At 45.1% G+C, this 24,008-nt stretch overlaps 1 protein-coding gene across 14 annotated transcripts in view; it reads right to left on the bottom strand.

Moving 5' to 3' along the window:
- TTLL8 (tubulin tyrosine ligase like 8) overlaps positions 1 to 24,008 on the bottom strand; it is a 62,763-nt gene that overhangs the window by 37,512 nt on the left and 1,243 nt on the right. For 8 of the 14 annotated variants that reach the window (XR_005591030.1, XM_039512556.1, XM_039512609.1 and 5 more), the window contains exons 1-7: positions 23,793 to 23,856; positions 23,002 to 23,127; positions 21,287 to 21,382; positions 17,811 to 17,902; positions 16,216 to 16,372; positions 6,968 to 7,035; positions 5,308 to 5,436 (exon numbers count right to left, since the gene is read on the bottom strand). Coding sequence is in view for 13 of the 14 variants with exons in the window: in XM_039512556.1 (XP_039368490.1) it covers positions 5,308 to 5,436; positions 6,968 to 7,035; positions 16,216 to 16,372; positions 17,811 to 17,902; positions 21,287 to 21,382; positions 23,002 to 23,080 (621 nt within the window). In the remaining variant the exon portion in view is untranslated. Of the gene's footprint in view, positions 1 to 5,307; positions 5,437 to 6,967; positions 7,036 to 16,215; positions 16,373 to 17,810; positions 17,903 to 21,286; positions 21,383 to 22,997; positions 23,128 to 23,792; positions 23,881 to 24,008 lie in introns of those variants that run through there. The other 6 variants (XM_039512564.1, XM_039512573.1, XM_039512600.1 and 3 more) reach the window with 6 other exon arrangements.

Genomic DNA, 24,008 nt, shown 5'->3' with positions numbered 1-24,008 from the left:
CTCCCCGGGATCTCTGCCCCATCCAACCACCCCTTCTCCCTGACTGCCCCTGGAACCCCTGCCCCCATTCAACCTCCCTGTTCCCTGACCCCTATCCACACCCCCAGTCCCTGACCACACCCCAAACTCCCCTGCCCTCTATCAACCCCCCTTCCCTGCCCCCTTACCATACTGCCTGGAGCACCAGTGGCTGGCGGCACAGCTGCACCATGACAGGCAGCCACGCTGCCCGGCTGGAGCCAACCACACACCGCACACCAGGTCAGGCCGGGCTCTGCAGCTGTGCTGCCCCAGGAGCTTGCCGCCCTGCTGCCCAGAGCATTGCGCCGATGGTGCAGTAAGCTGAAGCTGCGGAGGAGGGGGAACAGCAGGGGAGGGGCTGGCAGCTAGCCTCCCGGGCCAGGAGCTCAGGGGCTGGGGAGAATTGTCCCGCAGGCCATAGTTTGCCCACCTCTGATGTAAACCATTGATGCAGTGTTGTCCATCAGGACCTGCACCACTTTGCTTAAGATCTGGGGAAGGAACACCTGGCAAACCAAGCATACTGCCTTGAGTTCCCTGACATTTATATGCAGGGAGAGTTCTTCCTGGGACCAGAGGTCCTGGGTCCTGCGATTGCTGTGGTGGGCTCCCCACCCCAGTTCTGAGACTAGGGTTATCAATGGTTGAGGGTCAGCAAAGGGTATTCCTTCAATGACGGGTCCTGGGTCTCTCCACCCGGTCAGCAAAGTGAGGACCAGAGGCAGAATGGTGAGTACTGAGTCCAGGTGGTGTCTGCTCGGGGAGTAGACTGACGCCAGACACATCTGGAGGGGTTTGAGGCATGGCCTTATGTACTGCACCACCTAGGTACATGCCGCCATGTGTCACAATAGTTTGAGGCAGATCCAAACAGTCATTATTGGGTGGATCGTGACCTTCAAAATCAGGTCCGACATAGCTTGGAATCGGGCTTCTGGTAGGGAGGCTTTGGCTGGGGTCAAGTCAAGCACTGCCCCTATAAATTCTATTCTCTGAACCAGGACAAGAGTTGACGTCTGCTTGTTTATCAACAGACCCAGCACCCAGAAGGTGGCCCAGACTGTACTGATGCTATGCTGCACCTAAGCCTGCAACTGACCTTTGATCAGCCAATCGTCGAGGTCTGGGTAGACTTGTATGCTTTGACGCCTGAGGAAGGCTGCTACCACCACCATGCACTTCGTGAAGACCTGTGAGGCTGCCAACAGGGTGCAGGGAAGAGTGGTGAATTGGTAGTAGACCCACTATAAACCTGAGAAATCTTCTGTTCCCATGGAAGTCAGAGATGTGGAAATAAGCATTCCTTACGTCAAGGGCAGCATACCAGTCTCCTGGATCCAGGGAGGGAATGATGGAGGCCAGGGAGGGCAGGTGGAACCTCAGTTTCTTGAGATATTTGTTGAGACGAAGCAGGTCAAGGATGGACCGTAGACTGCTCTTGGCCTTCAGGATTAAGAAATATTGTGAGTAAAACCCCTTCCCTCTCACGTCTCGAGGAACTTCCTCTATGGCCCCGCATGTAGGAGGCCTTGCACCTCCTGGACAAGAAGCTGCTTGTGAGAAGGGTCCCTGAAGAGAGACGAGGGTGGAGGGTTGGAGGGAGGGGGGGATGAAAATTGGAGGGTGTAAGCAATTATTACTGTACTCAGTTGGTCTGATGTTATATATAACCATCCTGGGCTGAAGGGCAACAGGTGGTCCAAAAACAAACGGGGGGATGGATCTGGTATTGAAACTGGTATATCGCCCTTAGACATACCTTCAAAATCCTACCTGGCCATTCCAGGATATCTATGAGAGCCCAACTGGGAGGCTGAGGTAGGAGGGAAGGGTTGGCATTGCTTAAAACCCTTCTCTTTTCTTTTGTAGGGCTCCTGAATGGACAGTTCCACAAACCTGGGAGGGGGCTGCTGAGGCCTAAAGTGCTTCCTGGAAGCTGGAACTGTGTAAAGGCCCGAGGAGCGAAGAGTGGCCCTTGAGTTCTTGAAACTTCGAGTCCGTCTGTTCCGAGCACAGGGAAGTGCCCACAAAGGCAGGGGGTCCTGGATGGACTGCTGAATTTCATGATGGAAGCCAGAGGAATGGAGCCACGAACAGCACCTCATGGTGACTGCTGATGCCATAGTCCTGGCTGCTGAGTCGGCTGCATCCAGAGCTGCCTGGAGGGAGGTCCTGGCCATAGTCTTGCCCTCCTCTAAGATGGCCATGAACTCCTGCCTTGACTATTGCAGTAGGGAATTTTTAAATTTGGACAATGAGTCCCACAGATTAAAATCATGCCTCCCCAGCAGGACCTGCTAGTTGCAGATACGTAACTGGAGACTGCCCATCGAATAAACCTTACGTCCAAACAAGTCCTGTCTCTTGGCCTCTTTATTTCTGGGGGAAGCACTCAACTGTCCATCTCTGTCCCGCTCATTCATCACCAACACTACCAGAGACCCCACAATAGGGGTGCGAATAAAAGTATTCAAGCCCACTGGCTGGGACATAGTATTTCTTCTCTGCCCTTTTTGATGTGCGGGGAGAGAGAAGAAGGAGTCTGCTACAGTGTCCTGACAAGACCCATCACCACTTTGTTAACAGGCAAGGCCACTCTAAAAGGAAGAGCTGCAGCCAGGATGTTGATTAGGCTGTGTGCTGACTCCTTAAACTCCTCAACTTCCAAGCCCAAGTTCACAGCTACCCTTTTCAGAAGCTCTTGGTGGGCCCTGAAGTCATCCTGAGGGAGCAGGTTACTAGGGCCTATGACCGCCTTGTCCGGGGATGATGAGGAGAAGGCCTGAGACAGAGGTGGGGCTCCCTCCTCCTCCTCTACTTCCACCATGTCCTTTGGGGCCAATTCCTGGACATTGGCACTGGGGTCCATACCAGAGAAAGGGTCCAGTGCTGGATGGGAAGAGACAGTAGCTCACCTTTCTGACACTACTGAGTATAAGCAATGGTAAGGGGGGCGGGGGGGAGCAGGTGATGGGGGAAACCCCTAAGGACACCAGTACTGCCACACATCGGCCAGTGGCCTGGTGGCCAGGCACTGGCAGAAGGGCCAGTATTGTAGTCTGGTGTGTAGTCTGGGTACCATTAGGTTTTGGGTGGAGCAAAGGATTCCCCTTCTGACTTCGAAGAAGATTCTTCCTTTGAAGACCATGGCGGTGAGGTATCTGCTTCTGCGATACCGGGGAACTGGGGACCAGTGGTGGGCTGGGGACCGCTGCATCGGGACCATGGAGGGTTTGCCCCTGGACGGCGCTGCAGTGGTTGGTGCCATGGAGGAGCTCAGCGCACCTTGTTCCCTTCTGTTTCCAGTCGCATTGGCTGACGACGGGACTTGAGGGATCAGTGGGATCAGGAGGGACAGCAGGTCTTTTGCCACCTGGAAAGCCTCCGGGGTTCAAAGGGGCCAGCAGACACCTGACCCCATGGCTGCTCTGGGGAGTCAGTGGTGGTTCCTGTATCAGACCCAGCTCTCTAGGCAGAGTCAGGGGTGCAATCAGAGGCTATGGGGAGGATGAGTGGCCCAATATGGGTCTCATTATGCTAGGCACTCCCTTCTGGTCCCTCTTCTGTATCGGAGAATGCCCCCTCGGTGCATTGCTTTTTATGCCTCTTCATCGGCACCGAGAACGGAGAGTGGTGCTGGGAAAAACACGGTGCCAGGGAAGCACTCCACACGGATGGATTTAGAGTGGCTGAACTCTGAGGCTGGTCTCAAGGCCTCCTCCATAAGAATGGCCTTCAGCTGAATGTCCCTATCCTTTCTCGTGCAAGGTCTGAAGTCCCTGCAGATCTGGCACTTCTCTTTAATGTCAGACATGCCCAGACACATTAGATAGCTAGAGTGCAGGTCTCTCGCTGGCATCGGCTTGCCTCACGGGGCACACAGCTTGAAGCCCGGGGACTGCGGCATGCGTAGGCCCTGGGGCAAAAAGTCCCCCAACAACAGAGAAAACTACTAACACCACACTGACTCTAACTAAGAACTATATATACTAACTACAATAACTATACAAAATATGAACAGAGAAAGTCCAAACCACAGGGAAAGAAGCCTTGCTATAGCAAGAAGGGTCATTCCAGCAACTGTCACAGAAGGAACTGAGAGGGCACAGGTCCAGCGGCACCCCTTATACCAGTGCGTATGTGTGTAACACCAGAGGGCACTAGAGCCGGCCCAATGGATACCACCAAGGGAAAAATCTTCAGCAACTGTGTATGTGGCGTGCACAAACATAGCATGGAATGACCATGAGGAAGAACTCGAAAAAGAACAGTAAAGCCTTTCATTGGGGTTTCATTCATTAATTTAAACAGATTTGAGAATTACATTAATTATAGCACAACAGTCTATTTAGATGCTAAAAATATTAATATAACAAAACGGTACCATGCCTATCTTAAAAGCCCTAGGTGCCTTTGACATAAGATCACAAAAACAAATAATAAATAGTAGCTAATAACTAGCTTTCCCTCAACCCTTCCCCACCACCACCTGCAGAAATCAATCTGCAATTGAAACACCCACTATCATACAATGTACTTAGCAAACACACAAACCATACAGGTCACTCGGGCTCTGCAATAGGATCCACAAAGACAGAGTCTTATATGCCACATAGAACACCAATGAACAGAGCTTCACATGGGTGCAAGGGTCTGCACATGTGGATCTGATTGCAGGGTTGGGGCCACACACATTTACAGCTGAGAACGTGGATACTGTTCCTTTAGAATTTCCAAAAATCCACCATGTCCCTGTGGTTACATATCAATAGAAAACCAAATTCATCCTGCTGAATAACCTGGGATGAATTTGGTCCCATATATGTAAAGCCTTTAGCTTTTACTTAGAATCATAGGTTATTAGGGTTGGAAGGGACCTCAAGAGATCATCTAGTCCAACCCCCTGCTCAAAGCAGGACCAAATCCCCAAATGGCTCCCTCAAGGATTGAACTCACAACCCTGGGTTTAGCAGGCCAATGCTCAAACCTTGACACATGATGGCATGCATGATATTGATGCGAGTGATTTAGGTGATGAACCGAAAGCCCCCCCAAGATACACCTCAGCAGGCCCAACTCGAAAGGCCGCTCTGGAATATAGGTGCACAAACAAGAATAATCAGTTACTGTTGGTCACATTTATATGAAAATAAATTTAAAAAACCACTAACACTCTCTAACCCTTTACCTTGTATAATCTGTTCATGAAACCTAATACCAATAAAGTTCCCCTTGTGCACTGTGGGAATAACACCAAAGGCCAAGTAATTTTAACTATCTACTTACTTTAGTTGTAAAGGAGCCAGTTTTTGCATAATGATTCAGCATCTGATCACAATGTAGGTTATGGTAATTAATTGCATCCTTTTTTATAGTCCAAAAAAAGGATGTCTCTTCATTTCTTACCAACCTAGACTGGCACAAAAAAGAACTTGTATTATGATTCTACAGATGTAAGACCCAGGAAACTTTTATTAATATATCCAATATCAACTGCTCATTTTCTGCAGTATATCAAAGTTATACCCATGATTTCATTTTGTGGGCCCAGGAAGCTGTGCATTGGCATAGCTGTGATAACTTAGTTGGGAGAACATGTATAGTCACAGAGCCTTTTAATTCTATCTGCTCCTTAAAGCATTTCCAAAGTGAATTCCTCTGAATAACAAATGAGGGCTTGTTGATGTGCATATGCACGTACGCTCTTCTGCCTGCAGGACAAATGGAATTGTAAGGCTCCAGGACATATGTATATATTTTTGAGAAACTCCCAGTCCCAAAGAAAATAGTAAAAATTACAGTTGCTTTGGAGGCCCTCGTGTCATCTGCTCAAGCCCCATTTTTTAATTGGGTGACTGACTGGCTCATGAGGTGATTTTCTAGTCTGCTGATTTGTTCACGGGGTCGCGTCACTAATATCTTGGGCATCCATTCACACAGAGACATGTGTGAGCTGCTGTAGAGACAGTCATCCTTGTCTTCCAGAACTATGTGATTAGTGAAAGTGCAACATAATAGATGGCCAAAATAACTTGGTAAAGCTTTGGTATGAGTAGGTAGTAATGGCCACGTAACCCAACATATATGTGCTCTCTTCTGGACTAGGATAAACTTAATGAAATGTTGGTTGTACAGTTTCAGTGAGTGACAAGTGACTAAGCTAGATGGCAAATAATACCCTGACAAGTATAAGATTCTTTTGTAAGCCCCATGGGGCCATCTCCAACTTCAGTCAAAGGAACGACTGCCAGTGGCTTCACTTGGTATGCTATAGGATTAAGTACATGCAATAAGTTGTTGGTGTGCGTGGTGTGTAAATACAAGTTAAATGATTAACTAATAAATCAGTCAAGCAACTTCCCTGAATGGCAAGACCACAGATTTTGTTATCAATTACAGATGCCCCCCGGGTTACACAAACCCGACTTACACAAATCTGTACTTACGGAAAAAGTTCCATAAGCTAGAAATGGGGGGGGGGGTTGTATAATTGTCGGGTATACGTTTCCAACTTACGCAAAATTCGAGTTACGCAAGGCATTCCAGAACGGAACTCTTGCCTAAGTCAGGGAGCGTCTGTAATAGACTGGCCAGTGCATAGTTAATTTGATGTACAGAACAATACAGTATAAATTACTTCAGTAGGGGCTGCATATAGATTTGATGGGCACTGCATACCAATCTGCTGGACCACAAAATACATCCCATGCTGATACTGGGCCAAATTCTTCCTACTGTAAATGCACTTTAGCTGGCATTTCCTTCCGCTATCCAGCAGGCAAATTTTTGCCTTGTGTAACTCCATTGAATCCAGGCAGAATTTGGCCCACTGTGGCTGGACAGTAAAAGGAAGTGAATTAAATGAGACAAAAAAATCAAAACTTATCCTACACATATTTTTAAAAATATATTTAAAGAAAAACAATAAGTTCATATGTAATCCTACCATTACATCATGAATGTCATCTGAACTGTCAAGGCCAGAAACTTCTTCACACAAGACATTTCTTTTGCCTTTAAAAAAATCGTGCAACAGTAATACAACATAGATAAATAAATTGTTTTAAGGCCCACAGAAGTTTTGAGCACTAGGGAGTCACATCCACAGAGGGCTAGAAGTAGGCAAGAGAGCCCCCAGTCCCAGACAGATTTTGAGAGAGGAGCTATGTGTCCTATAAAAGATGCTCTACGTTTATTTTATCTCCCATGATCTGTAGGCTGAGAACATTAGCACCCATACATTATTATTTTTTAATATGAATATTACACACTCAAAATCATGTAAAAAGAACATTAAGGTTACAAAATCAAACACTAAAATTTAGGAAATGCCAGCATTAAGGCTGCCCGTGCAACCCTAATTCTGCCCATTGTGCATATGCATTATGATTCAGTCTGTAATTACATGGTAACATACTATTTTTTCCAGAGGACCAGGATAGATGGTGCTCACCAACTGAGCAGCTATTCAATATTTTGTTTTATCCTCATTGTTAAGTGACTCCATCCTTTTTGTACTGCATGTTACTCAAATCCTGCTCTGAAGACAGAATTATCAGTTTTCTCGTGGGCTTTTCTACAGTGCTCATCGCTATAGCATCTGACTGCTTCAGAAACATGACTATTTTCACAACACTCCTGTGAGATGAGGGAGTATTACTAGAGGATTGCACTTGCACACTTCGTAGCTTTTGTGGGTGGAATTTATTACACATGCTGGGGCTCTTGCATTCCTCTATTCCACTCCACAAGCTCCCTGTGTGCCACCCTTCTATCTCCCTCTATGTCAGGGACTCCCTGCCTCTCCCTGCAATCTCTTCCCTAACATGGGTTCTGAGTGCTCCCCATTGTCCCCCCCACCCCAACCCTGCCCCAGATACACTGAAAGGCTTTAATGGGAGACATCAACCAGTTGTTTGATCTCCAGACAACCGCAGAGCTGCTTGAAGCTGTGGTTGTGCTAACCAGATAGCAGGGTCTCCAAGTATCCCCCATTTTCCCTCTTTCCATTTTCTAACTTTCCTCAAATCAATACGTTTCTGTCCACTGATGCCTGGAACACTCCCTGAAACTTTGGGATTGGAAGTGGCATTTTATCACATTTCAGACAAACACAAAAATGCCATTGAGTTGAGTGTAAGTTCTTCACAAGCTTAGCCATTTATTCCAATTTATCAACAGGGAACTGAGGCACAGAGAAATTAAAGTCACAAGTATCCACTAACTTTGGACGTCCAATTTCAGACCCTGAGACCTGATTTTTAAGAGTATTTAGCATTATATAGCACCGCTCCCATTGACTTCAGCTACAGTCGAGTGCTCAGCACTTCTGCAAGTTAGACACCGGTGTATCAAGTTGGGCACTCAGAAATGAGGAACACACAATCAGTGACCTTCTGTGAAAAGTTGGGTGTAGGTGACTTGCTCAGCATCACAGGGTACTCTGTGGTTGAGGCAAGAATAGAATCGAGTTCTCCAGTTCACCCTCAAATGGCCTTTACCATGAGACCATCCTATTTCTTCCTGCAGTTTCCTGCCTCATTCATTAGACAGCTTCCAATTTCTGCAAAAAAATGAGGCAGGGGCCCTACAGGCAGGGGCGGCTCCAGGCACCAGCACGCCAAGCACGTGCTTGGGGCGGCAAGCCACCGGGGGTGCTCTGCCAGTTGCCGCGAGGGTGGCAGGCAGGCTGCCTTTGGCGGCATGCCTGCGGAGGGTCTGCTGGTCCCGTGGCTTCGGTGGACCTCCCGCAGGCAAGCCACCGAATCCGTGGGACCGGGGACCTCCCGCAGGCAAGCTGCCTGCTTGGGGTGGCAAAATACCTAGAGCCTCCCCTGCCTATAGACAACAGTCTCATTCACTACAGAACCCACTGGCTCCCAATGCCAATCTCCCTCCCTGGGCTCTTCATCCCATCTCAGTCTCCTGCTCCCTGGGGCTCCTTGTTCCAACTTCTTTGCCCAGCCAGTTCCAATTTTCCCCCTGCACATCAGCTCCCTATCGGATTTGTCTACCCTACTCCCACCACTGTTCCCCCCAGGTCCCAGTCTCCTTGACCAGCTACTCCTAGTCTCCCCGTCATCTCTAAGAAGTCTCTCCTGAGCATGTCAGAACTTCAATTTTTCAAAGGGTTAGAACTTGGCCATATATGGGCAGATTTTCATAGGGACAGCACAAGGCACAATCCTGATACAAAGCCCACCACCTTGCCAAAATTCAAGTCTCTGTTCCAAACCACAGGGATGCTAGACCTTCTCAAAGAAGAAGTCACCAGAGTGTTTTTAAGATGGGCAAAACCATTTTTTTCCTAACCTTGTTCTCAGAAATGGCCGAATCATTTTAGCTGAAACTCTCCCTCAAAAATGCAGCCTGAGGCAAAGAAGCTTGAACACCTGGCATGGAAAATTTCAGCCCAAACAATTAAAGTTTTGAAAAGTTACAAACTGAAAATAGGGCCTTATAATAGGAAGTGAAGGGCAGTCTTAATTATTGCTGCTGTTACCGGTGCTACCTATAATATTCTGTGCCAGGAATCATGCCTTTTCATTGGTTGTTTGAGATTAGACTAGAGATATTAATGTAGAGAAGGCACTGTCTGTTGGCCAGAGCAAAAGACAGATTCCGGGGTTCTATTCCTGGCTCTATCACTGACTTGCAATGTTACTATTTACCATTACTAACGGCTTGGGTTTATATATGAACTTCCGCCCACAGACATATAGCCTAATTGTCCATTATAAAGTATTTTACTCCTACCTCTGAAGCAGCTGATATGAAAACTGTTACAGACAGCTTACCTTGCTAAATGGACCACTGGCCTGATCTAGTCTGATCATTTCTATGTTCCTATCACCTTGTGAAGTCACTTAACTGCTATGTGACTCAGTTTCCCCAACTGTATAATGGAAATAATTATGCTGACCTGCCTCCTGCAGTGTTGAGGCTTAGTACATTATTATTTGTAAATAGCTTTATGTTTGTTGGATGAAAGGTGCTACAGATGTATAAACTACTTGCATCAGAAAAAGGGATGAGTCATACAATATGATTAATGGGATGTCAGGTCAGGCTAAGCCTGGTACTGTAATGAGAGTAGGGGTACTACCTGCAGCTCATCAAACCCACTGCCTTGTAGGTAGCCCGGGAGGGCATAAAGCTAAGAAACACCCCTGACAGAAAAGCCCCACTGCCTTGTGCATGAATTCGGGAGAATGTAAGGCTATGAGAGCAAACTCAGACAGAAAATCAGGAATGGAGCCTCTAAGGTGTCAGGTAATAATATTTTAGTATCTTTCCGGCAACTCCTGCAGCTGATCGGGTACCAGATGTATTGGTTCTTCTGCTCCTCTGGATTTTACCAGTGACGCCGAGAGTGGGGTCCTGATGCATAGGCAACTCAGGGCCTCCATATCAACTGCCCAGGCTTGCACCTTGGAGAAGTACTCCAGCTTCACCTCGAGCATCAACACAACATGGGAGACAGTAGTCACCGGTTCTAAGCTCTTACTTGATTGGCGTAGAGTTGAGCGCCAGGGGTATCCCCGATGATGGAAGAGATCATCGTATCTCACTGGATAACAACCACCCGCCATAAAACTGGGCAGCCCCCAGACAATAGGATGTTGTCCTGCTACTGGCTGCCTGCTTCAATGGATGCTTAGAGCTTAGAATTTTATAACTTGACAAGTGGACTGTAACCAACACACCAGGCAAATCAAGTAAAAGAAAGAAAACATCGTTAAAGATAGGTGCTAGAACATTCGCACCATAACAACTGAGATTATCTGAGGACATTCAGCAAATCAACGATGGATGTGTAAAAGTTCTGTGATCAATGACAAGCTGAAATGACTTAATGTGGATATCACATCCCTCCAAGAAACATGGCTACCATCAAGCGGATCTCTCAGGGAAAAAGACTACGCATTTTTCTGGCACAGGAAAAACGCTGAAGAAATGCAAGGGCATGGGGTGGGATTTGCCAACAAGAACTCACTTCTATGGATGATTGAGCCACCTACAAATGGATCAGAAAGAATTTTGGCACCATGCTTGTTCACATCTGAGGACCCAGTCAACCCTGTGAGTGTGTATGCCCCAACATTCTCCTCGTCTTCTGACATTAAGGACCAATTCTATGACCAGCTAAACAGCACCATCGGCAGGATTCCAAAACATGAATATGTTTTCCTGCTAGGGGACTTCAGCACAAAGTGAGGAGCTGATCATGAAAATGGACCAACTGTCTTGGTCAACACATAACTGGTAAGATAAATGGAAATGGTCAGAGACTGCTAGAATTTTGTTCCTACTACGACCTTTGTGTACCATACTCATTCTTCCAGACAAAGCCACAACACAAAGTATCTTGGAAACATCCCTGATCTGGCCACTGGCACCAACTGGATCTTATCCTCACAAGGCATACCAACCTTATGTAATCTTTCTGCCAGGTGGAGCCAGCAGCAACCAGGGCTGGGTTCAATACCTTTTCAACAATACAACACAGAACCGGCTCGAGCCCGCACTCAGTAACCTGGGAAAATTACACACCATCCCTGGGCACCTGAGAGACAATACTTCCCCACTCACAAGCACAGAGTCTGAGTGTAGAAAAGAAACTTTTAATGAACGGAGGGAAGTCACCTGACATTAATTAGGGAAAATGCCACAAGCAGGATTCATAATCATAAAACTGTGAGCAGGACGCCCACCCCAGAGTGCATGGGGCAGTGCCTTCTGCCTCATGTTCTTGAGTTCTACAACCAAAAGTTCCTTTACCTGTGACCTTCTCTGCTCCCTCACCATACTCCACTTACAGTGGTTGTCTTTGGTTAGTGAGGACCCAGGGTTCAGAGGTGCATCTGTGTGAGATCACCTCCCACCCGGGGAAGAAGGTACCTTGCTTGCTCGACCATGTGAGAACTTGCTATGGCTGGCTGCCTCACCAGCCACCATTCCTCTCCTCTGGCAACCCGGCCAGCCACCATTCCTCTCCGCTGTCAACATCAGAAACATGTATGATGGGCTCAAAAAAGCTTTGGGTCCAATTTCAAGGAAGACAGCCTGAGTCATCCTGAACAGACTTCAGACCCTTGCAAACATAATCTATCCTGAACCACAGTGCAGCTTCAGAACAGAACTGAAAGGTCTACTATCAACATAACCTTTTGCTGAGAAACCTACAAGAGAAATGCAGAGAACAAAAAAAGCCCCTTTACACAGCCTTCATCGAGCTTACAAGGCTTTTGACCTTGTCAGTAGAAGTGGATTATTTGCACTTCTAGAAAAGACTGGATGTCCCAAGCTCTTAAGCATGATTCAGTTCTTCCATGAAAACATTTATGGGACAGTCCAATATGACAGCTCAGTCTCCAAGGCTTTCCAGATTCATAGCCGGGTCAAGCAAGGCTGTGTACTTGCCCCAGCTCTGTTTGGGATATTCTTCTCCTTGCTACTAAAACAAGCTTTTGGTTCCTCAACTGAGGGAATCTACTTGCAGACGAGATCTGATGGAAAGCCGTTCTATCTTGCAAGACTTAGATCAAAAACCAAGACTCAGGAGGCCCTCATCCAACACCTCCTCTTTGCTGATGACACAGCAGTGACAACCCACACAGAAGTCCATCTCCAGAACCTCACAGACAATTTTTCCAAAAGCCTGCCAAGACTTCAGGCTTACCAGAAGCCTAAAAATGATTAACATAATGTTCCAAGGAGTTGAAGAAGCACCCTTCATCAAGGGATCTATTATCGACCACCTGACCAGGACAGTGATAGTGACGATAAAATGCTAAGAGAGATTAGAGAGGCTATCAAAATAAAGAATTAAATAATAGTGGGGCGTTTCAATTATCTCCATATTGACTGTGTACACGTCACCTCAGGACAAAATGCAGAGACAAAATTTCTTGATACTTTAAATGACTGCTTCTTGGAGCAGCTGGTACAGGAACCCACAAGGGGAGAGGCAACTCTCGATTTAGTCCTGAGTGGAGCACAGGATCGGTCCAAGAGGTAACTATAACAGAATCGCTTGGAAATAGTGACCATAATATAACAACATTTAACATCCCTGTGGTGGGAAGAACACCTCAGCAGCCCAACACTGTGGCATTTAATTTCAGAAAGGGGAACTATGCAAAAATGAGGGGGTTAGTTAATCAGAAATTAAAAGGTACAGTGATTAGAGTGAAATCCCTGCAAGCTGCATGGACACTTTCCAAAGACACCATAATAGTGGCCCAACTTAAATTTATACCCCAAATTAAATAACACAGTAAAAGACCTAAAAAAGAGCCACCGTGGCTTAACAACCATGTAAAAGAAGCAGTGAGAGATAAAAAGGCATCTTTTAAAAAGTCGAAGTGAATTCCCAGTGAGGTCAATAGAAGGGAGCATAAACATTGCCAAATTAAGTGTAAAAATGTAATAAGAAAAGCCAAAAAAAGGAGTTTGAAGAAAGGCTAGCCAAAAACTCAGAAGGCAATAACAAAATGTTTTTTTAAGTACATCAGAAGCAGGAAGCCTGCTAAACAATCAGTGGGGCCCCTGGATGATCGAGGGATACAAAAGGAGAGCTAAAAGATTATAAAGTCATTGCAGAGAAACTAAATTAATTCTTTGCTTCAGTCTTCACGGCTGAGGATGTTAGGGAGATTCCCAACCCTGAGCCGTCCTTTGTAGGTGACAAATCTGAGGAATTGTCACAGACTGAAGTGTCATAAGAGGAGGTTTTAGAATTAATTGATAAACTTAACAGTAACAAGTCACTGGGACCAGATGGCATTCACCCAAGAGTTCTGAGAGAACTCAAATGTGAAATTGTGGAACTATTAACTATGGTTTGTAACCTGTCCTTTAAATCAGCTTCTCTACCCAATGACTGGAAGACAGCTAATGTACTGCCAATATTTAAAAAAGGCTCTAGAGGTGATCTCGGCAGTTACAGACCAGTAAGTCTAATGTCAGTACCGGGCAAATTAGTTGAAACAATAGTAAAGAATAAAATTGTCAGACACATAGAAGAACATAAATTGTTGGGCAAAAGTCAACGTGGTTTCTGTAAAGGGAAATCATGTCTTACTAATCTATTAGAGTTCTTTGAAGGGGTCAACAAACATGTGGACAAGGGGGATCCAGTGGACATAGTGTACTTAGATTTCCAGAAAGTCTTTGACAAGGTCCCTCACCAAAGGCTCTTATGTAAATTAAGTTGTCATGGAATAAGAGGGAAGATCCTTTCATGGACTGAGAACTGATTAAAAGACAGGGAACAAAGAGTAGGAATAAATGGTAAATTTTCAGAATGGAGAGGGGTAACTAGTGGTGTTCCCCAAGGGTCAGTCCTAGGACCAAACCTATTCAACTTATTCATAAATGATCTGGAGAAAGGGGTAAACAGTGATGTGGCAAAGTTTGCAGACAATACTAAACTGCTCAAGGTAGTTAAGATCAAAGCAGACTGGGAAGAACTTCAAAGAGATCTCATAAAACTAAGCGATTGGGCAACAAAATGGCAAATGAAATGGTTAAATGTAAAGTAATGCACTTTGGAAAAAAATAACCCCAACTAGACATACAATACAATGGGGGCTAATTTAGCTACAACTAATCAGGAAAGAGATCTTGGAGTCATCATGGATAGTTCTCTGAAGACGTCCACGCAGTGTGCAGCGGCAGTCAAAAAAGCAAACAGGATGTTAGGAATTATTAAAAAGGGATAGAGAATAAGATGGAGCATATCTTATTGCCCTTGTATAAATCCATTGTATGCCCACATCTTGAATACTGCATACAGATGTGGTCTCCTCATCTCAAAAAAGATATACTGGCATTAGAAAAGGTTCAGGGAAGGGCAACTAAAATGATTAGGGGTTTGGAATGCGTCCCATATGAGGAGAGATTAAAGAGACTAGGACTTTTCAGCTTGGAAAAGAGGAGACTAGGGGGAATATGATAGAGGTATATAAAATCATGAGTGGTGTGGAGAAAGTGAATAAGGAAAAGTTATTTACTTGTTCCCATAATATAAGAACTAGGGGCCACCAAATGAAATTAATGGGCAGCAGGTTTAAAACAAATAAAAGGAAGTTCTTCTTCACACTGTGCACAATCAACATGTGGAACTCCTTGCCTGAGGAGGTTGTGAGGCTAGGACTATAACAGCATTTAAAAGAGAACTAGATAAATTCATGGGGATTAAGTCCATTAATGGCTATTAGCCAGGATGGGTAAGGAATGGTGTCCCTAGCCTCTTTTGTCAGAGGGTGGAGATGGATGGCAGGAGAGAGATCACTTGATCATTACCTGTTAGGTTCACTCCCTCTGGGGCACCTGGCATTGGCCACTGTCGGCAGACAGGATACATTCTTTACCTCTCAGGGGCACATACCCAGGGTCTCTCAAGACTGAAGGATGCCTACTACTATTATATAAATGCTTTTATAATAACGTTCTTGTATTAAATTAATCCTCTACTTACCAGTTATTTAACTACATATGGCATCTTTAGGTGTTACTAAATACTCTTAACAACTAGGCATTGGGAATCAGAATGAGTACAAGCACAATTGTAATTACCCATACAATGGCTTAATTGAAACAAATGAGGAGAGGAGTTCATCGGTAATACAAATTGGAGTGTGCAGGAAGGGATGCCATTTACATTACAGCAAATGTTCCTGAAGCTGAAAGAATGGGACCCCTCATTTTTCTTGTGCTGGGGTTAGAATCACTAGCACAGAGGTAGCACTTCCTTCCCTTTAGGACAAACATGGATCCACGTCATAGAAGAGTCCATTCTCAGCTTTTCTGCTTTACTCTCTGGATTTCCTCATGTCTGATCAAAAAATGGCATAGTAGGTTTGCATGTTTATTGTCCTTCAGAGACTCTAGATGACATGTTCAGGTTACAGGAAAAAGAAGATTTATTTCCTAACAGCCAGATCTGCAAATTTAACCTACTTACCAGCAAGAGGCTCATCTGGCCCTCAGTACTATAGCCCTTGTAAACCCCTTTTCTTCTTTTCTCAAAATCAGAGACTAAAAGTGAAAATCTGCATGACTAGTTCTGATAATTTAGTGTTGATTATTGTTATGAGAAATGCAAAGATTAAAAACATGATAGGACATTGTACATAAAAAGTTATATCCACATCTACGTGAAAACAGAAAGCTATTTAGGTACTCTACCATTCTTCCCACCATCTTCACAATCAGCATCACACTTGTCATCTGTATTGTCCTGTAAGTCACTTCTTATGGAAAGCTTTCTCTCCACCCATCCTTTTTTCCTTAAACTTCTACGAATTACTGGGTAGGGTCCACAGATGGTAAAAATTTTCTTTTCCTAAGATTGCAAGCAGATACTTTAAAATGAAAACACAGACACTGCAAAAATATTTTTTTTTCCTTAACCAAAAGAAGGATAAGAGGAGATATGATTACACTCTTTAAATATATCAGAGGGATAAATACCAGGGAAGGAGAAGAATTATTTCAGCTCAGTGCTAATGTGGACACGAGGACGAACGGATATAAACTGTCAGTCAGGAAATTCAGGCTTGAAATTAGACGAAGGTTTCTAACCATCAGGGGAGTGCAATACTGGAACAGTCTACCAAGGGAAACAGTGGGGGCGAAGGACCTCCATGACTTTAAGATTAAGCTAAATAAGTTTATGGAGGGGATGGTATGATAGGATAACGGGCTTAGTCAATTAGTCAATAGGTCAATTATGTGCCTGGTATGATATAACCTTTTCCAGAGGGTTTGGCTGGAGAGTCTTGCCCGCATGCTCGGGGTTCAGCTGACCGCCATATTTGGGGTCGGGAAGGAATTTTCCTCCAGGCAAGATTGGCAATGGCCCTGGAGGGTTTTCGCCTTCCTCCGAAGCATGGGGCAGGGGTCACTTGCTAAGGAGTGGGTGGATCGGCTTATGTGGCCTGCATCTTGCAGGAGGTCAGACTAGATGATCATAATGGTCCCTTCTGATCTTGAATTCTATGATTCTATGATTCTATGATACAAGTAAGGTCTACATCAACACTAGTGCAATGCCTTTGAAGCTACAAGCACAATATTTTGAAAACAAGAGGGGAAACACTGAAGATGTATTCATTGGATTTCAGTAGCGCCTACATCATCTTAGGAGCTGTACACACGCACGCACGCACGCACGCACACACACACACACACACACAGAGTCTTTGTCCTGAAGGCAATCCTGCTGATCATTCCACAATAGCACTAAGCAATTTCCCTCCAGTAACAAGTGGCTGGTTAGCAAAGTGGGAACACATATCACCCTGTCACTTCGGGAGAGCCAAATTAATAAAGGTGAACTGCAATGTTACAAATGAAATTTGGCTATATCGATAGATAGATGGATAGATAGATAGATGTATTTATAGCATGCAATCACCATCTTATCTAGGTGTCAAATGGATTTATGTCTTTTATCTATTCTCTGTTGCAGGGTTTGTTCCCCTCAGCCTGTAAACCCCCACAGAATTCAGCAATAACAAATTCTAGTAAGAGAAGAGCAAATGTATTGTAGTTCAATGTGAAAAGGATGTATACTGACAAAACTCGGGGGGGGGGCAGTCTTTGTACAGTACTATCTGCACTATAGCCCTGTCTAAACTAGGGAGAAGGTTTTTTTTATTAAACACCAACACAGTTTTAAAAACCATTTAGCAGACAGGGTTGAACAACTTAAAAAAACTATTAGCTCAGTATCGTAAATGGGAAAACAAACCACTAAAATCTATTGTCAACACACATACCCTGATTGCCTTGTCAGCTAAAAATCTTGCCAGCTTATATTTGTCCAGTCTGGGGGAAAGAGGTTCCTCTTCTACAATTCTCTGGTTTGGTTCTAAAAAAGATAATTAAAAAAAAGCTATCATGCAACAGGAACTGTAACCAAAGAAACAATTAATACATAGAAATAGAGGACCATCTTTTGCAGTGCTCACTCATTTCTAGTCCCAGATCTACACCCTCAGCACCATGATGCCTAACTTCTATAAAATCCCTCAAACAATAACGTGATCCACAAAGCCTGAGTTAGGCTCCTGATACAATGCAGGGGAGAGATAGCACCTAAGAATGTGATCTGCAAAAGTCAGCATGCTAAACACCTAACCTAGCCAATGGGAGATGCTGAGGACAGGGTGTGTGCAGGGCCGTCCTTAGGCATACGCAACATACGCAGCTGCACAGGGCACCATGAAATTTGGAGCCCCAAATTTCATGGTTCCCTAGGCAGCTGCGTGCTGCATACGCGGCAGCACCAGCCCCAGCGACCAGCCCTATCCCTCAGCCGCCCCCCCCGTGGGGCCCCGGACAACTCCCTCCGCCCTGCCTCTTATCCTTCCCCCCTGCTCCATCCCCGGTCCGCCCCCATTCCACCTCTTCCCCCAGTGACCCGGCACTCACCGGCAGTGGCGGGAAGCAGAGCAGCCTGTCCCCAGCCTGCTCCACTTCCCTTGCCCAGGCCCCATCCATGTCACTCAGGTTGGGGAAAGGCGCATCCCTGGCTCTCACCAGCGGCGGGAAGCAGAGCGCCATGGCTGGGAGCTGGCAAAGTAGAATGGGCCGGGGCCAGGCTGCTCCGCTTCCCACCGCTGCCGGTGAGTGGGCAGAGGGATCCCTTCTCCCAAGCCCCTTCTCCTGAGCGACACAGCTGGGCCCAGGGCAAGGGAAGCAGACTAGGCTTCTCCAGGCCCCCCACTAATCCACTGAGCCACTCTGGGTCTGTGTGGCCCCCATTTTGCCCCCCCCCAGCTCCTGCCTACCAGACCCTGGGTATGGGGAGGCCTGGGGCCCCACACTGCCCCCCCTGGGGGAGCTGCATTGGGCTAGGGACGGCCTTGGGTATGTGCTAAGCTATCATGGACTATCTCTGCTAGCAATCCACAGATGGGAACCCCTCTGCTAGAGACAAGTGGCTTAGGTGCCTAAGCTGTTTATTGTGAGAATGAGTTATGATCCCACCTTACACCACACAAAATGGACAGTGGTAGGGATCAGAGTCAGTGGACCAGAGAGACTCTAGGCTGCACCCACCTGAGAAGTGGGAGACCCAGGGTCCAGTCCCCCTGCTCCAATAACTATTTAAGTATTTACCGAAAATGAAACAGCTTCAATAGGAGAGAGTGAGAGCTCCACATCAGAATATCCTATGGCTTAGTAGTTAGAGCACAGTCCTAAAAGGCATGAGACTCCCCTCTTCAAATCCTTTACCCCAATCCCCCCGACAGACTGGGGAATTGAACCCCCATCTCCCACACACCAGGTTGGTGGTCTAACCACTGGGCTAAAAGTTATAAAGGGATGGGGGGGGCACCTCCACCACAGGCCAGATTTTGAGTGGCATGTGAGCACTCCTACCAGATCAGACCTTTTAGGCAAGATAAGTGCTCTTTCCCTGGTTTGTGGATCGCACTAGGGCTTAGTCAGAACAGGTTTCTGGGCACCTAGAGTGAGGCAGCAGCATGCATGTCCAGAGGCAGAAACTTAGGCACCTAGGAAACTTTTACCCTGAAAGCTTAGGCACTGCGTGAGTTTGGGTGCCTGTGGGGTTAGGTGGCAGCCAACTGTGGGTTTTGTGGATCACAGTGGAGTCTAAAAGTAGGACTTGGGCACCTAAACCCCAGAATTAGGCACCTAACTACTTTTGTAGCTCTGATCACTTATCAAACATTTCGGTTGGTAGGCAGACACTAATTCTTACTTATTTCCTAAATAAAGAACCAATCCAGCAAACACTTAGGTACATGTGTAACTTTAGTCATCTCAGTAAGGTGCTTCAGTGTACACAGGAACAGGGCTAACCTTTGTTTTCTAACTATTATAAATAAAGTGCCAACTATCTCCATTTGCCCCTCAACCTAGCCATCATTCATTGGCTGATCTTTTTTTACAGCTATTGTGGCAGAAGTGAGACTGAGGAAGGAGTGAGTAGTGGCCTTATGGATCAATTCAGGAAACAAATTCCACATCTAAAGGGCTGCTTGGAAGAAGGTGCACAGACATTGTGCAAGAAGCTGACAGGTGGACAAAGCTGGCATTGTTGGCGGTGGAGGGGGGCGTTATGCAATCCAAAAAAGAGCAGACAAGTATGGAGGAGACAAGTTGCAAAGGGAACCTGAATTTGATACAATGAAATGGGGAAACCAATGAAGCTATTAAAAGCGGAGGACGATATAGTCAAAGAGATGGCAAGAAAAGTGGCCTTAGCAGCAGTATTTTGAATGGCGTGGCAGTGGTAATGGGAGCATTAGGGAGGCCAGAGAGAAGGTGGTTATAATTGTTAGGGTAATAGATGATGAGGGCCTGAATGAGACTTAGCTTTCTGGACAGAAAGAAAAGGATGGGTTTTAGAAATATTTTGCAGGAAGAAGCTTCAAGAGAGGCTGCTATGGACAGGATATTCCTCTGCACAGAAAAATATTACTATGGAAAAAGTAAAGACTAATGAGCTTTCTGATTAGTCTGATGATTACACCTCAGCAAAGCTTCCTTTTTCCACCAGTTCCCGCAGAGAAGAGTAACTTCCTGTGAAAACTACTTTTTCACATGAAGTCTATGAAGAAAGAAAGTAAATTTAATATGAAATGACAAAACAGACACCCCCGCCCATCCTTGTCAAGTATAATGGAAAGTGTGGTTATTCAAGGTCTGATCATGCAACCAGAATTGCATCAGTTGCATCATTCTCCCCATGAGGAGCCCTTTTGGCTTCAGTGGGACTCTGCATGGTCCACCCACGTACATCCAATCACTGGATTGAAACCTAATGGAAAATTACGTCTGTTGAAACGTTGCCAAGATAGACTACATTAACTAAACAAGTTTCCACTGGATAGGATTCCATGCTATCAGCAGATAGGGAATTTAGGAAATGCCTTGGCCTTTTTAAATAGTTTTAAAAGCCTGGTCCTTATGGCCAAATCCAATACCCAATGATTTCTGTGGGCTTTGTATCAGGCTTTTAATGAGAAGAAAGTACTGCACTTTTATATATACCCATTTGTTTTAATGATCTTGTGCAAATATTCAGTTGTAATATTACTTTTGGAAACCTTTAATGCTGTTTTGTAGTTATTTTTGCTAAAAATTCTAGCATTTTCATTAATAAAACACAGCATAGTGTGAATTTAGTCACAGCTGAGAATCAGCTTGCTGTACAAATGTGTGTGAAAATGTTTAAATTAGGAAATACCAACATTAAGGTACTGACCAGCCACAGACTTACCAGGAAGCAATCCCTGGTGGCAGCAAACTGTGGGAAAACATTTGTTGACACCAAGTTTTGGGATTTTCAGGGAAGGGAGGTTGGTTCTTATCATTCCTATCAAAGAGAAGAGACAGTTTCCAAAATACAGAACTAGAGAAGTTATCTGAAATTGATAAGACTCGATGTCGTAAGTGAGTTAATAACAAAAATAGCCATAAAGAGTCAAGGAAGAAATAGTTAAAAGCTCCAGTTATGATACAAGCTTTCTAATGAAAATGAAATGAAGTTGATACTAGAAACCCTTGGTGGAATTAATTTCTTCTATGATTCCAATTACCCATTTCCATCAATGGAAGGAATTGGTTAATTAATATATGTGAGTTTATTTCATGGTGGGGAAAAAATATGTTTTTATATAGATTAATAAACTCTTTTAATTTAGGTATATAAATTATCGCCATAAGACATCACTCAAAGGAAATGTATTAAAGACAGTTAGTTCTCAAGGATCTGATTCTGAAAAGTACTGAGAGCCAAATGCAGTTAATGCAAGATTAAGAGTAGCTAATCCTTTATATTCTACAAGAAATGAGCAAAAAACTATGTGAGTTAAGGAAGGAAGGAAAACTGGCTCACCAGCATGTTTCCTTTTCTCCTAACCCGCCAGTAGTCTCTCCCTTGGGAATCCACATTAGCAGAGAGAGTGGGGTTGAAAGTAGACATAGGATGACTGGCGGCTCTCCACCAGATTTTCCACATAAAAATCCCACAAGCTAGATTTAGTAAATTATTCCTTTGCACTATGGAATTCCTCACCTTGGTGGTATAGTTCTGGACAGACATAGTTGGAGGAGACTGTAACAACACAGCTCCTGCAAGAACCTAAATATTCTTTCCAGGGACTGCAACAAACCAGAAGTGCAAGGTGTGGATGGCTCTTGTGCCAAATGGATCCCTAAGCTCTGCATACGTCTTGGGAGATCTAACAGTTTAAGGGTAAAACCTCCAGTTTCTTCCACGAAGGGACAAACTCTGCCACAGCTCCACTGCTCTAACACCTCCCCATCCTCCTCCTCAACCCCAAATTGGAAGAATTCCATGGATACCCAACAGTTGAAGATTTCAGAGTTTCCATCTCCCTAGTAACAAATAACCAGAGCAGGGAAGAATGGGACCCTAAATGTATCATGTGCCTGAATCTTACTCTATGTCTGTTGCTCTGGGCTACTGCTGGTTTGAAATGTCTATATAAAGATGTCTGCATTAGGAATAATGTCTTATATATAATTTTGTAGATTTTATTTTAAAAACTCAGTAGACTTCATAACATACAGCAATGATCCAGTGAAACAAATCTGTAGTTTTAATTAGGCATTGAAATTAAATCATTAACAATTCCAACTATACATTTTATTTCCTAAAAAGGTATCGTATAGAAATATTACATCCTGATCATTAGAGACCGCATAATCCCAACCTTCGATTTATCTTTTTCAAAGAACATAAGTTGTCCCATATGCAGAAAGTCTAGATAGGCAATGGACATTGAAAAGACACTGTGTGGGGTAATTCATCTCTGAACAAGTGCTAGCTGAGGGATATGTCCTATTCTCAGACTAAGGGATCTTTTGTTAGAAAGAGATTATGAAAAAGATTAATTATATACTGATATTTTATAGCTGTCATCTGACTTTAGCAAAAGTTTGATTAAAAATTCATGTGCAAATACAAACTGTTTTCTTCTTCTTTTTTTCCTTCATCACTTAAACCCAGTGGGAGCAGTCTTCTTTCTGCATGGATCTGATTCATCATGATATATTAAGCTGTGTCATTGTTACTTCACTCTTTGGGTATTTGCCCTGCAAATTTAGAGACAGAAGATCATTCAATTTGTTGTCATATGCTTCCATGCTACATTTTCTCTATCTCTTATTATTTTTCAATATTAAAGGGACAACACCAACTTAAAAACACACACTCTTCTCTTTGCGGATGCTTTTCCTACCATAGTATTGTTCACTGTACGTAAGTGATGGGAAATGGCTATAGAAGTTATGCCAAACCAAAAGTATGCAACCGATATGCAGTCCTCCTAACTAGCATGGAATAAAGATAGGTTGGGTCTATAAAAAGGTCACAGTTTCTATAATAACGCAGGCAGTTTCAGCGATGGTGTCCCAAACACACCTGTGCCCCTCAGCGATTGGACCTATATAGCCTGTGTCTGAACTGCACTGTCCCCCTGTGAAGAGCAGGAGCTACTAGGGGCAGGGACTTGATTTTTGGCTGATCCTAAACGTGAAGAGCTGTAGAGTGTCAGTGAGGGCAAGTCACCCTTACAGAGGGGCAGAGGGAGTTCCCAGGCCAGGCTGAGCACACTAGGTGGCCTGTGTAACCAGCCTTTGGGGTCCTCCCTGGCAGAGAGCGCGGGACCGACTCAGGCTGTTCTAAGGGGGAACCTGAACTCAGAAGTAACTTCCGTGGCCCCTAGGAACCTACTGAGCGGGGCTTGGCGAGCACCCACCTTACCCTCTGGGAGCAGCTTCTTTCCCCGGGGCTGCAGGCCCTTCCCCTCCCCACCCCTCCCCGGCTGCCAGCGCGTGGCCATTGTGACCTTCACGGGCAGCCCGGGCGCGGAGCCACTCGGGATAAGGGCGGCGGAGGGGCGCCGCCGCCCCGGCGCCCGGGGGAGGGTCACAAAGGGTCGTTCCCCGGCTCAACCAGCGGCCTGGCGGTTACC

The sequence above is a fragment of the Mauremys reevesii genome, linkage group 1, assembly GCF_016161935.1.
Source record: "Mauremys reevesii isolate NIE-2019 linkage group 1, ASM1616193v1, whole genome shotgun sequence".
Classification (NCBI taxonomy): domain Eukaryota; kingdom Metazoa; phylum Chordata; order Testudines; family Geoemydidae; genus Mauremys; species Mauremys reevesii.
This window is presented reverse-complemented; position numbering and strand designations above follow the sequence as displayed.